The sequence below is a fragment of the Mustela nigripes genome, chromosome 15 (assembly GCF_022355385.1).
Source record: "Mustela nigripes isolate SB6536 chromosome 15, MUSNIG.SB6536, whole genome shotgun sequence".
Classification (NCBI taxonomy): Eukaryota; Metazoa; Chordata; class Mammalia; order Carnivora; family Mustelidae; genus Mustela; species Mustela nigripes.
In genome coordinates this window covers 75,013,940-75,030,477 of record NC_081571.1, presented here as the reverse complement: position 1 = coordinate 75,030,477, position 16,538 = coordinate 75,013,940, and the positions used below count along the sequence as shown (strand labels likewise).

The window sequence follows — 16,538 nt, the reverse complement described above, 5'->3', positions numbered from 1 at the left end:
AGGAGTAAGTAACTCTAATACAAAGTAGAATGAGACAAGTTCCCTTTTTAAAATATTAGGCAGGGGTGCCTGGGTGGTTCAGTTGATTGGGTGACTGCCTTCGGGTCAGGTCATGATCCTGGAGTCCGGGGATCGAATCCTGCACTAGGCTCTCTGCTCAGCGGGGAGTCTACTTCTCCCTCTGACCCTCCCCTTCTTGTGCTCTCTCTCTCTCTCTCTCTCATTCTCTCACTTTCAAATAAATTAAATCTTTTAAAAAGATAAAATAAAACATTAGTCAAGGGGACTATATTTTAATACTGGTAACCTACATATATTAACCATGATATTCTAGGATATTTGATTAAATGCTACAAAATATTATGTCTAAACTTATTCCTAACATTTATCGGTTCACCAATGGTAGCAGGAAGGTCAGGTGAAATGGCAAAGAGTCTGACTTTATTCTCTTCTATGAATCTAGGGACACTCAGCCCACGCCAACAAATGTATGCAATCAGCAAATGGATATTTTCTGCTTATCTCTATATCCTTCCGGATAAACCTAAAATCCTTTCTTTCATTTGCAAGTTATCTGCTGAAGAGTGTAGTTCTGCCAGTGATTGTGTCCTTAGTCATTCCACATATGTTTGTTTAGCTTACTTTGTGTCAAATATTGTAGCGGGACCTGAATAATGAAACACACCCGCCCCCTGCAAGGATCCTTGTCCTCCTAGCCGTGATAGTCTCAGGGTAAAGAGAAACAGTGTCCAAGTCACCACATGCTGGAATTTCAACGACCTTATGTAGTGGATTTGGTAGTGAACCCCCAAAATCCATGTCCACCTGGAACCTCAGGATGGGACCTTATTTGGAAATTGGATTTTTGCAGACATGATCAGTCAAGATCGCACTGCCTTAGGGTGGACCGTAATTTAAATGATTGGCATCTTTGTCAGAGAAAAGAAAAGCAGACCCAAAGAGACCCAGAAACACACAGGGAAGAAGGCCTTGTGATGTCAGAGGCAGATAAGGCAGTGACGCAGCTACGTGGCTCAGGGAACAGCAGGATTGCCACAAAGCTGAGTCAAGGAAGGACTCCTTCCTACAGCCATCAGAGAGGACACAGCGCTGCGGGCTTCTTGATTTGGAGAGCCCAGCCTCCAGCATCCTGGGAGAAGCCTCTGGAAATAAAAGTAGCATCATCTTATTTTTTTTCTCTCCCCCTTTGCTCCTTACCTTGAGCTTCCGGCACTTTGTACCTCAGCTAGAACAGCTCTTCTGTTTGTCATTATCTGTGTACAGACCCATCGCTCCGTTACAACGTGGGCTCCATGAGAGCAAATACTGTGTCTTAGATACTTTTGTATCCCCAGAAGTTCACAGGGAACCTGGCCTTTGGGATTTGATTTATAAGTGACTCTACCGATATGTAAATAAATGAGTCAGCAAAAGCATGAATTAAATACCTCATTTCTGCCCCATCTTCTCGGCCTGTTTTTGCCCTTATATAATCGCTTTTCTCTCTGGTCTGACTTAACATATTACACTTGATCTTAGCCAAAAGGCCGAGAAATGACTTAACATATTAACTGCGTTTTCTTTTTCTCTGTGCTCTTCTTACCACACACAATCACTGACAAATATCTTTCTGCCAGTTATGCCAGAAAATAAGTCTCTTCCTTATGAATTTCTTTGTTTATATATGGAGCCATTTTTCTTTTGCTTTAGGATTTATTTATTTGAGAGAAAGAGAGAGTGCGCATGCACACTGGGGAGGGGCAGAGGGAGAGGGAAAGAGAGAATCCCAGGCAGACTCCCTGCTGAGCGCAGAGCCCACTGTGGGGCTCGATCTCATGAACCAGAGATCAAGACATGAGCCAAAACCAAGAGTCAGACACTTTACCGACTGAACCACTCAGGCGCCCCCGGAGCCATTTTTTTAATTGCCTGTATCTCATGGAAATGCTAGCAGTCTGTGTTCTGCACCTTGGGGAGCTAATTCCTCATCACTCTCACCATCCGAGCCATCAGATGATGGGGAGCATGCTGCGGGGGGTTCCATCGGGGAGACAGGAAGGCAACGAACCCCAGCCTCCTCTTCTCCAAATGAGGTCACCACCCAAGTCAGAAATCCACGGACAAGCCTCCACATTTAATAAGACATATGTTGGCTACCGTAAAATATTAATACTATACGAAACAGAAATGTAAAAACAGTTTCTGAAGTCGATGAGAAATGAGGCCCGTCTTCTGAACTAGAAATAAGCCCATAATCTCACTCTGAGTTCACAACCAATTGGACAACTGAGCCGTATATTGTATTGAAATTGGGTGTTTCTCCCAAACGCAGGGCTCCTGTCGTCTCTGGCCAGTTTGGACACCCCCCGCTTGAGGAGGAGGGGAGAGCTGCCACCCTTCTTCCCATTATAAGAGTTATAAAAACGTTCTCGGCCTCCTATGCTCCTCTTTCCACAAGCCGGAGACAGGCTGGCATTATAAAGTAAAAGCCTACCCAGCAAGGGATGAGAAGCTGCTGGTGTTGGAAACATGCTTCCCGAACCCCCCAGACAGGCTGCCTGATGTGCTGGACCCTGGGACAGAATCAGGGTTCCGAGATGCAGGCTGGGGGGCGGAACCGGAGATGGGCGCACGTGGAGAGGTTAGCCTTGTCAATAGAGAGCTCCGAGAGAAGTAAGGAAGGTTGCAAGAGAAGGCAGCCTCAGAGAGAGAATAAGGTGCAGTGAGAGGGGTAGAAGCACCCTACTCCAATTTTCAGGCCAGGGGTCCGCCGGTCGGGTATACCCTTACGAAGGCTCCTTCGCTCAGCACTGGTGCCATTTAATGATGTCATGTCTCAGGCTCCCTGACCTCTAATTTGTAGAAATATTAAACAGATGGGAAAAATAGAAAAACCATCCTGTACATAGATAGACGATAGATGATGAATACCGTTTGCTTGTCATTTCTTGCAAAGATGTTTTAGGACATATAATGTAATAATTCCCAAGCATCTTTACAACAACATAAACAAGTCTCCCTGTAGGTACCAAATGCGTCGTTTCTGTTTTGAGCTTTCCTTTTGGAATCTGCTGGAATAAATGACTCGTTTTCCTGACCGTTTCGCTCTTTACACGTATTACCACTTAGGAGACTTTGGAGTTCCGCTTATTTTTATTCTTTTGGTTTCCTGTTCTAGCACACATCTGTATAAACTGAATTTTATGTTACTGTATATGCTAGAAATAAGTAAACAATAAAAATAATGGTTGGTGTGAAAGGGGGTTTATATTTAGCAATAAAAGAACCTAATTTTTTTCTTCTTCTTCTTTGAATTATTTTTTCTGCTTTAGTTTTTTGCTTGGTTCAATTTGGGTTTGGTTTTGCGGGTGGTTCAAGTTCCTGCGCACCCTGGGCCCGTAGGTGGCGGGCGGGAAAGCGCACTGGTGGGACTCTGCTGCCATCTACCGTCTGTCGTGCGCCAACTCACTGTTCCCCGATGCAAAAAAAGCTGGTGGCCACCTAGGACTTCAGAATACAGTAAGTTCCCCTTTTCCTTTTGCCTGTTTTTTTCTTTAGTTAAAGCAAAGTGAAGCGAACGCGGACACCAAAGAGAAGCTCCCTTTGCGACTTCGAATCTTTGAGAAATTTCCAAACAGACCGCAAATGGTGAAAATCTCAAAGCTTCCTTCAGATTTTACCGTTCCTAAAATCAGGTATCAACCCATTTATTTTGTTGTATATGCCACATACACTGTCAGGGATTTATCTCAAATCTGATTCAGCCCTTCTTTCAAATTCATGATTGAAAGAGAGTATTTTTTTTCTATTTTTAAGTTATTTCTGTTCCTACTCTCTCTAGCTCTGTTTTAAAAACCATTGTCCCCTTTAAGCAATATATTCAAAACAGTCATTTGATGGTTGTGTTCGCCAAAACAAGAAGGTTGCTTCCTCCTGCTTCTCCCTGAGATGCTCCTCAGGGATTCCACTCCCCAGGTAACTGGCACAGATGCTCAGAGTTGCAGGTAGACCCCAACCTCTGACCTTCAGCCATATAAGGATAAACGTGCCTCTTGTGGCCTTTTATTCTCAAGTAAATAGAGAAATGCCACCAGTCGGGCTTCGGTATTACTGTAATAGCGTTCATGTAGAATGTCATGTCTGATTATGATAGGTTTTGTCTTCCACTACTTTTTTTCAAGTTTAAAAATTCTTTAATACATCTTAGAGACAAAGAACAGTATTGCTGTATAAGGACTGGCTTAAAAGCATGTTTAGTCTGTTATTGTTTCTTTATGCATCATAAACAATGTAACTATTATGGGAGAAAATGGTACCTCATTCCTTCTCATCTTTAACCTGTTCTTAATTTAGCATAGATACAACCTTAGAAGGAAAACCCTGGTGAGATGGCTTGTCCAAAACTCTCTCCTCAAGCTCTAATGGACCCTTGTCTCCCATTTTTAAAAGAAAAAACATGGCATTTCCCACTGAAGCTAATTTGGTTTCCTACCACTTTGCCCTTCAGTGCAGCATTTGCATAAATGATGGTTTAAAACATTTATTTTTAATAATTAAAGGCTATTATTTCAGTTGTAGCTCAAAAATTACAAATAGAAACAAAACAGTTGCAATATGAGATTTTTTATTTTTTTAGCATTGCATGTGCATTTAATTTTTTTAATGTTGTGCTGAAATACACATGGCATTAAATTTATCATCTTAATCCTTTTTAAAGGTACAGTTTAGTAGTGGTTAGTACGTTCATGTTCTTATGCAGTCTACATCCAGACCCTTTTCTTTCTGTTGCAAGACCACAAAGCTATACACATTGAACAGTAACTCCCCATTGCCTATACTGCTAACCCCCAGTAACCACCATTCTACCTCCTGCCTCTATGAATTTGACTATTCTAGGTACCTCATGTAAGTGGAATCATATACCATTTGTCTTTTTGTGAGTGGCTTATTTCACTTAGCATGATGGAACTATAACGTTTTCCCAAAGATTTTATTTATTTATTCATTTGAGAGACAGCGCACATGTGTGTAAGCGAGAGTAGGGGGAGAGGGAGAGAGAATCTCAAGCAGACTCTATGCTGAGTGAGGAGCCTGCAGGGCTCAATCCTACGATCCTGAGATCACGACCTGAGCCAAAATCAGGAGTCAGCTGCTTAACAAACCGAGCCACCCAAGTGCCCCCAGTATGACATTTTAATGTAACTAGTTCTAAAAATAATTGTGTGGGGGCGTTATAAAAATATAAGACTGGTTATGGTGCCATAATATTTAAAATTCAAATGGAAATATATTTGCATTTCTGATTTTAAAAAATTTTAACTTCAAAATAGGAAGAATAAAAAAGCTACAAATTAGATTCAAGATTAGTGGTTATTTGAAAAGGGGTTATTTGAATTCTCACCATGCTTTGGAGATCAGATGAAGCAAGCTTCTTTTTGAGTTATTTTGAGTTTTTCAATGTAAAATTATCTCTTGAGGATTCTTATGATGAGTAGAAGTCAGAGAGATGAACTAATTCTTCCAAGTCTTAGAGGGGATTTTTAAAAAAAAAAAGTATTACCACAATGGGATTCAAAAAAATACCATCAATGACTGAAAATTATTGCTTAAAAGTTATTTCAGGGACATTAGTTTTTTGTTTTGTTTTGTTTTTTTAAAGAAAACTACTTAAAATTCAGAAGCTTTCTCTAAATTAAGTACTTTGCTATCTAAGTCTAAACACCACTCTCTTAGCATGATGTGTCTTATTTTCTTTGAACCTTTGTCACCTTTATCTGAGCTCAGGCAAACACATCAGTGTAAAATGCCATCCATTTCATTAACGATGTTTGACATGTGTGTACTTCATTTGCAAAGGGAAAGTTTCATGAAGCAGTTCATTGATCGTCAGCAACAGGACACCTGCTGCCTCTTACGAAGCCTTCCGTCCACCTCTTCCTCGTGTGATCACTCCAAACGGTCTGCAATCGAAGACAACAAATACATCGACCAAAAGGTAAGAATCTTATCTAGGGAGAATAGAGAAGCGGTGGAGGGAGTGGGGGAAGGGGAGGGGGAGGGGCCAGATGAGGGATGGGGATTAAAGAAAGCCTTTGTTGTGATGAGCACTGGGTGTTGTAAGGAACTGGTGAATCACTGAGTTCTGCTCCAGAAACCAAGACTGCACTAAATGTTAACTAATGAAATTTAAATTAAGAAAAAGTAAGAATCACTACTTCAAGTTACGGAAGTTTTCTTAAGCATATACGATACGATAGAGAAAAGAACTACATAACTTTGGGCTTATGTGGGGTCCTGACATCTAATGTCTCAAGAGAACAATGAAGGAAATAATTTTGTTTGTAGAAGAAATCGTTAAACCTGACATTTGTAAATTTATGAATTTTAATTTCGCATTTGTCCACATCAGCTTTTGTGCTGTGCCAGATAGCAGCCCCGTGACTTTGAGAGGTAGAGAGCCTCCCCAACCCCGCATTTCCTCACATGCAGAAGACTGATGACTAACGGTCAGCCCAGGTTTAACAGTGGCCTGTAGGCTGCCTGTTGCAAGAGACCCTGTTTATTCCAGTTACTGTTTCAGGGGGAAAAAACCAGAGCAAGTTTCTCTGAAATCAGTCAAAATAACTTCTGCATGCTTAGTATGTAGCCGGAATTATCGCTACGTATGTTAGCTTGTTCATGTTGTGATTTATCTCTTGATCATTGAAAAGTAGATAAGGAATTTTTTTTCCCTCAGATTCCACAGTTAGAAAACGAGAGATTGCGGTGCTGGGGTGACTCAGTGGGTGAAGCGTCTGACTCTTGGTTTCAGCTCAGGTCATGATCTCAGGGAGGTGAGGTGGAGCCCCATGTCAGGCTCTGCACTGGCCATGGAGCCTGCCTAAGAGTCTCTCCCTCTTCCTCTGCCCACGCTCCCACTCACTCACTCTCTCCCCATTAAAAAAAAAAAGAAAGAAAGAAAGAAAGAAAAGAAAAAAAGAAGAGAGAAAAGAAAAGAAGGAAAGAAACGGAAAGGAAAGAAACAGATTTTGTAAAACGTCTTGAACATTAGAGTTCACCAAAGCATCTAATTCACTTGCAAGTGTTTTACTTCGGAAGTCTTAGTTTATTTTTTTATTCCTTTGAATTGTGGCTGCCCTTTTTCTGTTGCTTATGATCAAACACCAGCTCCTTCATCCTTTAAGATTCTCTGTTCCCCCACCCCCATCCCACAAGGATTAGGCTTTCCTCCTACCTGTGCCTTTCTCCTCTGCTTCTTTTCTCTTACCCCCTCCTCATGTCTCCCCCTGCCCTCGCCATAGCATCAGGTCCTCTGCTGAGGTTCTCTGATTTTGTTCTCAGCTATGATGATGATGATTTCTCTGTAGTATGTCTCTTCTTGTTCAAGGGTTTCCATTTATTGATTTTCTTCAGTCACCTACAGAAGTGACTTCTCTCTCTTTTCCAATATTGCAGAGGACAAGCTGCCGATGTCATTTTTTTTTTCATTTGAAGGTAATTAGGTTTTTCTTTGGTGGTTGGTTGGTTGGTAGGTTTTTCTGGTTTGAGGAAGCTTTTAAGACTTTCTACATAACCTGGGAGTTCAGAAACCTTATCAGGATATATTTTGTATGTCTTTTCTCACCAGAGCTGCCATAACTGGGGAGTCTTTTCAGTTTGTAGACTGAGATATTGTCAGGAAATTTTTCATTTATTACTTGTTCAATGATTACTTTTCCATCTGCTCCTTTTTTTCTCTTACCTTGTCCCTTATGGCTGCCATCTCTCTGTTTTTCTTCTGTATTTTTGAAATAATTGTTCTACTTAATCTCCCAAACCACTAAATTGATCTCAACTGACAGCATCCTTTGCTTTTAAATTTCGAGTGGGAAATCATGAAATGTGTGCACATGAACTCAAGATCCTCCTTAAAGACTTCAAGTGTTTAAAAAAAAAAATTAGTAAACATGTCACATTTCTTGTCCGCAGTTATATTTCATCCAGTACTATTTACAGAGCACGGATGTGAAAGCGCTCGCGCGGTGGACAATCGGGTAGGAGGATGATGGCCTGGTTTCAGCTAATCAGCCTGAAATTGTGCATTTCATACTAGAACACAGATCGTTCAATTTTAAAATTTATTCCAGAAGCAGACTTTAGGCCAGAGTTGTGGAATGAACCCCCAGCCTGGGCTGTGGTTCCAACCTGCTATCTCCAGAGAGCACCAAGAGCTGGTAGTAATGCCCAAAGTTGGCATAAATCCCTCACCTGCTCTTTTAAATCACTAAGAACATTATCCCACTGGAAACACAAAATTGAAATTAGCCCACGAAACTTTATTCTCTGTCTGAAAGCAAACGTGATGTTTCTCACACTTCCTGAATAGAGTGTTTTGAAATTGGTGAGGAAGAAGATAAAAAAGTTGTTGGCAGGTGTGGAGGTGGTTAGAGGGTGGTCCGAGGAGACTCTGGCACATTCTGTGCACCCCTCTGGGTGACTGCCACCAACCCTGCCCCAGGGATCCCTGGGCTAGGTCACAGAGAATTGCAAATACCATTTCTGATTGCCTTAATGTCCTCATATTTTTGTGGCTTCTTCTTACCTTCTCATTTGACAGTTCTTTTTAACCAACCCAAAGGAAGACAACAGTTATAGTTTTATTCTGCAATCTTACAAATGAGGCTTTCTTCTAATCTAAAATCTAAAGAACTAGCAAAGGCACGGCTCCTTGGTGGTCTCCACGTCACTCAGCATCTTAAAGGAGACTAGAATTTTCTGGAGACCCCAGGCAGTCCCCAAACTATAAGGTTGGCTGATTCCAACACACCATATGTGATCTTACATGAGGAACATGACCAGTGATGGTTAGGTTGGCCTTCATCCCATGCAAGCATTCTTGGCCCCTGATAGGTAACCTACAGGTGGGCTAATGTCATTTAACACCCGCCCCCCAATGAGCATCATTCTCTGGGTCCATCCTCCAGTTGGGAAGGTGAGGTGTAGAGAACATACTTTCTTTTCATCTCAGGAGCACCTACCCTGGTGTGGCGGCAGCAGCAAGATTTGTTCCATGCTACCCTTCCTTCTTAAAGCTCTGGCTCTATTTAGGCCTCCGGGAAAGTCACCTTCACTCCTTTCAAGTTCCCAGGGTTTCCAGCCTCAGCTGCCATCAGCTCCTGCCATTCCTCATAAACACTTGGAACCTCTTGTCTTTGTTGAGGGCCATCCGCCAGGAACACCCAAAACAGAGAACCAACTTAACGAATCTCAACATGAGGATACATAAGGGGGACAGAAATAGAAGAGGGAGCAGTCTGGTGTTTTGAATTTTTAAATATGCCAAGCCTTTTTTGTTTGTCTTAAGAAACCCTAAAGCCACATAAAATTACAGAAACACACGACAAAAATCCTGAACAGAGACCACACCTCTCTTAGCTCCTCTGATAAGCTATTTTTCCGTGAGCACTCGGCCATTTCTGTGACAGCCCCAGCTGCCTTCGGAAGTGCCAGGCCGTGTCCAGGGGATCGCAAGGCTTCTCACTCGGTCTGAAGAAATTCCCCCAGCACCGTACAACACGAACTGAAGCTGTTTTTCCTCAAAGAGTAGTAAGAAATAAGAACTAAATGGCCTATCAGTGATTCCCATGACGTGAACAAGAGGAACACTGAGAGAAAGCATCACCCTTCACGCTTACCTGTCAGGAGGAACTTCTGAGCCCCACTAGACTAGAGGGAACCACTTTTCCCATTGCCCTGGAGAACACTGAGTGCCCAGGAACCTGAAGATGCTGAGTAAAGGGATAAAACGAAACAAACACCTGACCACAAAAGACGGGGATGTTGTTGAGTAAGGGGTGGGGTCTTCTCTCAGTCTGTCCCTGGCTTTGAACAACCCTGAGTAGCTCCGTGAAAGCCTCGCTTTGCAGGCCGTGTGGTTCAAAACGGTTCTGATTACCTTTATCATGCTGTTTAAAACACCTGTCCTTCTCCGCGTATGGAACAAGCAAGCAAAAACATAAAATCTTTCTGTTATTACTGCAGATCCTAAAGGGAAAGGGCAGGAAACAGTGCTTTCCCTTTGCGATTCCAGAGAAACGGGCATTCCCAAGGCTAATTCCCCCATCCTCTCTCCCCCCCGCTTCTCCACCTGAGGCACCAGCCAGGGGTTTCCTCTCCTCCTGATTAAAGGATAACCCACATCTCTTGAGAGGAGTTTTTCTAGTTTTCAAGCAAAAGGCAATGGTTTTCTACTTTTTTTTTTTTTTTTTTTTTTTTTTTTTTTTGGTCCCTATTATTGTAATTGAACTCTGGGTTTCTTAAGTAGAGGACTTCTAGTAAATTGAGATGTGACCTTGCTTTTCCAGTAACCTGGTAATGGGAGCGGCCCACTCTGTCCTCCAAGTGAGTCATGTCCTCGAAGGCAGGGTTTCCCGCCCCCTCCGTGGTCGGATACGGCGACTCTCACCATCCTGGAGCTGAGCTCCCCCGCCTTTCTGCCCTGCTGTCTTCTCTGCCCTGCCATGTCGGGGGCAGAACCTCACAGTGTCTGGAGAACATGAGGGAACCGCACAGTCACCACAGCCGGAGACAGACACACGGATGAGGTCTGTCCGAGCCACCCCTTGTGCCCGCACACTTCCTCGTGCAGTTTCGGAAGTCACGTGATAAAGAACAGGGAGTGTTTCCCTGACAACAGGGCCATGTCTGTCCTCTCTCATACCTGCCTCCCCACTGCTAAGCACGTAGCGATTTCCATAGGAAGCCTTCACCTGAGCAGCTAACCCATGTACAAAATGAGGAAAGCGATCCAAGTAATACTACGTTTTCTTAACCCTTGTCATCTCCCTAAGTCTTCACGCTCACTCAGTCCTTCAGCAAACGTTTAGGGAACACCTGTTATTCACCCTTCGGGGCCACGGGAGTTCAGCACTGCATGAGCTGTGTGAGCTATGCCCTTGAGAAGTGTTCAGTCGAATGGGAAGAAACATGTGTGAATGCATGGAAGTGGAAAGTGTTGCAGGAACCTGAGACAGGACCCCCTGAACCCCCTCACAGGAGCAGGAAGCTTGAGCATGCAGGAGGAGGGTGCTCCAAGCGGAGAGGGAAGCAGCAGGAAAGAGCAGGACGGGGTAGGTGCGTGGGCATAGGGAAGGGTTGGTCGTGAGAAGCAGAACGGAAGAGCGACTGTGACCACAGTGATAAGTGATGCAGGTTCCGATCCTCATCTATAAAGTAGAGAAAATTCTTATTTGGGGGGTTTGTTACAAGGATTAAATAATGTATGTTAAATGCCTAGCATTGCAATGACAAAGCTTATGTCATGTGCCTCTAATACCAGATAAGAAATGTTACTGATGCTAAATCATACCATGAATTCATAAGCAAATAGATTTACTTTCATCCATCAAGACAAGGACTTTCACTTACACAAGTTAAGCTTTGGCTGTAATGGTCTAGTTAAGCATGGTATATTAATTGCCCATTTGTTTTCTTCATTGTTCATGAATCAGGCTTTTTGTTGTTGTTGTTGTTTGTTTTTTGTGTGTGATATTTCAGTGAATACCCCCACTGCCTCTATAGTGACTTAGACTCTCAAGAAGTAAATTAAATTGCTCCGGAAAGATTTACTCTTTACAAAGCCTTGTTGATTGCCAGACAGTGTTTTGTATTCTTCTGTGTGATTAGAGAGCGTTTGATGAGTTGTTCTGTACATAGTAAGTTACTGATCTATAATTTCCAGGATAGTTTACTCACCGAAAAAAGAGAGGGAGAACAGCCTATTTTCATCTTTAGGGCTTTCACTCTTCTGAAAGAATTTTCTAAAATAATAGCTTAGCATCTCTGCAGTGCCATTCAAGACGCATCTCTAGGCGGAAAGTGGGAGACGACATGGCACCACCACCTCACCGGGGAGTTACAAACAGTGTGGTCTGGGGGAGGGAAGAAGCAGGGTTCGTCAGCCCCACTGTGAAAACCCTCCATACTTCTCTCTTTAGCTTAAAAATATATTCCTGGATAATTGATTCACTCCCAAAAACGGAAACAAAAAGATACAAAATATAAAAGAAAACTTTTTCTCAGCCATTTTTATTGATCTTTGCAGGATGTTTTTGAGCTCAGATCCAAATGCAACTGAGTTCAACTGCAGGTTTTTCCGTTTGACGTGTATTTCTTGAGGGCCTTCATATGCGAACCATGTCCAGGGCTTGGGTAATAAACACGTTCTGCTGCTTTCAACCAACGTGAGAAGAGGAATCTGCATATTTTGTTGAGCAGTCACTTTGGGTTTGGGATTATCAGTGATCTGCTTGCATTTCCTTAAGTGTCCGTCCACTGAAGGTCAAAAGTTAATGCATTTTAGGATTGAGCATCTTCTATAGATAATGGGGAAGGCTTTTAACCACAAGTCTTGGGGCTGTTTTCAAAACAGGTGTCAGAGCTCTGAGTCCGCAGCTAATCCTATCTTTGAAATTTACACGTTGCTCTACTATTTCAAAGTTCTTCTTTCTGGAATCCAATTGGACCCCTAAGTGTTACTTTCCATTAAGCGTATTGCCAGTCCCAGTGTGATCCAGTTTCGCTGGTGTTGGTGTTCTTGTTTGAATCTGAAGTCCAAATACAATTGAATCATATTTGGAGAGCAAGCACAGCTCCCTCATATTATCTGAGTGCCTTGGATTTTAAATTCTCAAATAGCTACATGGTTAAAAGCATCAGGCACTTTCTCCCAGAATCATGAATCCACTCATCTTTTTTTTTTTTTTTTTTTTTTTTTTTTTTAATCTGTGCAGGTTTTCAGTCTTTGTCTTTCTGTTTACATGAGCTGTAACCAGGAAATTCTATTCTAGGTATATATTAGAGAGTATGTTACAGCTTCTCACTGGTGAGCACTGGATAGGTAGCATATCTGTCTGTGAATACACAGCTTCTCCCTCACCTTTTGCATCTTTGGTATCAGTATACTAGGCTAGCTGGCGTGTAAGTTGTTGAAGATTTGGCTGAATCTCCAATGCCCCAAGCTTTAGCAGCAAAAGCATTGCCATGCAATTCAAGCATAAAGAGGTCAAGCCAGTTAAGTTTCCAATCATTTAGTCTCAAGTTTCACCAGGCTTTCCTATCTATTGAGTGAACTGATGCCTTTCAAAATGAATAGTCCTCCTCTGTAATTTTTACCTAATTCGCATTTGTTATTTCAAGGATTCACTCCATAAGAAAAAAAAATGTAGAACAGAGAAGAGTCATCTTTAATATTAAGCGATGTATTTTCTCTTTAAATACATTTCAAAAACAAATCACAGGCAGGACTGGACAGTGGAAGACAATGTAATGGACAAGGAATATACCATCCTTTTTGTATGAAGGTTATGATCTAGTGAAATTCACAGAAAAATAAAAAGATGTTTTACACACAGAGCAATGACCAACATGTATAAGTTACCCTGGAGTCCAAATGAAGACTGTGTGTGTGTGTGTGTGTGTGTGTGTGCGCGCACGTGTGTGCGTGTGTGTGTGTGTACCTATTATAGATTTTTTAACTTTTATGCCTGGTGTTTTTTCAGGGTTCAGAATTTGTAATGCTGAAATAACAAGATCAAAGATCTCAACCCATCATCTAAAACTGCCTTTCCACAAAACTCACATTCTAAGACATATTTCAAAGCTTCAAAACATGCTATTATAATGATATTCACCTTTGTGTACATTGTAACATGACCATTTTAATTTTGTTGCCACCTACGCTAATCACCTTTTAAAATTCTTTCTTTCCAAGCATAATGTCGATTTTATAAAAAGTTTATTTTATAGAAACATTCTGTTATACACATAATCTGTCATATGCACTTAGGGATTAGTCTTTGGTTCACAGGTGCATGAAAAATTAAAATACACTTGAATGACATACCTACCACCTTCAACCTATGTAATTTTAAGTAATTGCTTATTTCCAATTATGACATTTTATGTGGGAGACTTATTCAATAAAGCAGCTAATTACAATAATTACACTACTCTTTTCTAGCAGAACTGACATTCATCAAGCCCTGTTCATTGGACCATGGTTTTGTGCTTTGTGGCCATATGTTTTTATAAATGTGTGTCCATTTATTATCAACCTGTTAATATTTTCAAAAAGAAAAATATGGCTCTCAAACTTTTTCTCAGTTACCAATGGAAATATATTGTTAACAACTCCAAATCAGAAAAAGTTAGTCAAATACTCAGAATATTTATGGTTTTCTGCCTCAACTATATACTAAAGCCTTCATTTTGAAGGAGGTTATCAGAGTGAAACTCTGGCTCTTCAGACTAGCACTGCAGCGTCCCAAAGGAAGCTAGTATTTATTCCCTGATAGCTCTAGGCTGACTTGCAGACTGATGAATAAATTGAATTAATAATCTGCTTAATTGAAAGTGGTTATGGATCCCAGATTTCAAGAAATCGGTAGACATAAAATATAAATACTCTTACCATACTAGCATTAATAGTTTAGAAAAGTTATTGATCACCTTTAATTTTCAGGGTCATTTTTCTGAAAATCAGGTATGCATGTATAGAACAAAGGAGAAATATGGCCAGTTAAGCTTTTGCATTAGGATTTGGGTTAAGAGGAAGTTTTATGTAGAAACCAAATCTTTCAAGTCAAGCAAACAACATTGTATCACAGTATAGTTTGGGGAAAAAAAATTTAATACTGTTGAGCTTAGTACATTTTACATAAACATTGTGTTTAGCAACAAGATTTGAACACTGCCTCTGTACAATCGAGACTTCTAATTGTAATTCTTCAGTTTTCAATTTGGAGGACCAAAACAGCATAATTCCTATGAACGTCAGACTTTTCACTTGTATAAAAGTTATAATAGTACCTACGTCTAAGGATTAATTTGAAAACTCAGTTTAAATTATGTATATAATACCTCAGCACATGACCAAAGAGCCAGGAAAATTAATAAGGATTTAGAAGATTTGTAATACACAGTTGACCAGCCTTCATTCAACGACTAGAGAAAACACATTCAGATTGAGGGACATATAAACGATTTACAAGACACGGCCACTTATGAACACAAAAGAATTCTAAACATAAACCAAATCAGTATCCTAGAGAAGACATTTTTTGACCAAACTGTAATAAAATTAGAAACTAAATAGCAACCACAAGAACACCAACACATTTCAAAATTTAAAAATCACTTCTTAATAATTTAGGGAGCATAGAAGAAACTACGTGGAAATAAAAAGTTTCTAGAACTGAAAACTAATGAACACCATATAGCTCAAACCTGTGAGAAGCAGCTAAAGGCATGTTTAGAGGGAAAATTATAGCTCTGCATGCATATTTAGTAAAGGAATAAAGGCTGACAGTCATCCAAATATTTAACTCAAGAGTTTATAAAAAGACTAACCAAGAAAACATGAAGACAGCAGAAAAATATATATATATAAGTAGATATTAATCAAACAGAAGGAAAAAAGCAATAAATGATATCAGTAAAGCTAAAATTTTGTTCTTTGAAAGGACAAATAAAAATGAGAAATCAGAGTGCCTGGGTGGCTCAGTGGGTTGAGCCTCTGCCTTCCGCTCAAGTCATGATCTCATGGTCCTCAGATTGAGGCCCACATCGGGCTCTCTGCTCAGCGGGGAGCCTGCTTCCCTCTCTCTCTCTGTCTGCCTCTCTGCCTACTTGTGTTCTTCTCTCTGTCAGATAAATAAGTAAAATCTTTTTAAAAAATGGTAGATAAAAATTCAACAAAAAAACAATCAAGGAGTCTTCTGGAATGATGACAGAGGCATTGGCATAATTTTTTAATCTCCTTGAATTCCCAGATGAAAATAAACAGAATACCTAGATAAAAAACAAAATCCATAGGCAGCATTCACAACAAAATTACATAATTCACAAACCACAAGTCAAAAAGCAGGTGCAGACAAAGCAATAACCACATGATTTGCATGGTGACTTAGCCTGTTGGGGTTGCTATAAACAAATATCACAGGCTGGGTGACTTAAACATAAGAATTTATCTCAGAGTTCTGAGGCTGGAAGGTCTCAGATTGAGGTGCCTGCAGATTTGGTATCTGGCTCCTCTTCTTGGTTCATAGATGGCTGCCTTCACATCGTGTGTTCATGTGGTAGAAAGAAGACAGACTCTGGTCTCTTCCTCTTCTTATGAGGGCACAAATGCCATCATGGGGGCTATAGCCTCATGGCCTCCTTTAAACCTGATTACCTTCAGGAAGGTCCAACTCCTAATATCTTCATTTGGGGGGGACTAGAGTTTCAACATATGAATTTGGGGATATAAAACATGGTATGGACCCCTGTGGGAAGAAAGCCAAGATGAATTACAGGGCCTGTAATGTCTTTGAGACCAGGAAAATACCTGCCTATCTCCATCCAGGAGTGGAAACAAAACTGAATAGGCCAGCGACAAGAGTGATGAAGGAAAAAATAGATCCAGATCAAATTGGTGGCATCTGTTATCCGTAACAGAGCCAGGAAATCTCAGAAAGAAGGCTGCCATATGGATCATGATGTCAAAACAACAGAAGAAA

The 16,538-nt window shown here is 41.0% G+C and overlaps 1 protein-coding gene across 5 annotated transcripts in view; it reads left to right on the top strand.

Annotated features, from left to right (window-relative positions):
* NALCN (sodium leak channel, non-selective) overlaps positions 1 to 16,538 on the top strand; it is a 303,976-nt gene that overhangs the window by 218,064 nt on the left and 69,374 nt on the right. For all 5 annotated transcript variants that reach the window (XM_059377544.1, XM_059377540.1, XM_059377545.1 and 2 more), the window contains exons 16-17: positions 3,559 to 3,695; positions 5,857 to 5,995. In XM_059377544.1, coding sequence (XP_059233527.1) covers positions 3,559 to 3,695; positions 5,857 to 5,995 — 276 coding nt within the window. The remainder of the gene's footprint in view (positions 1 to 3,558; positions 3,696 to 5,856; positions 5,996 to 16,538) is intronic.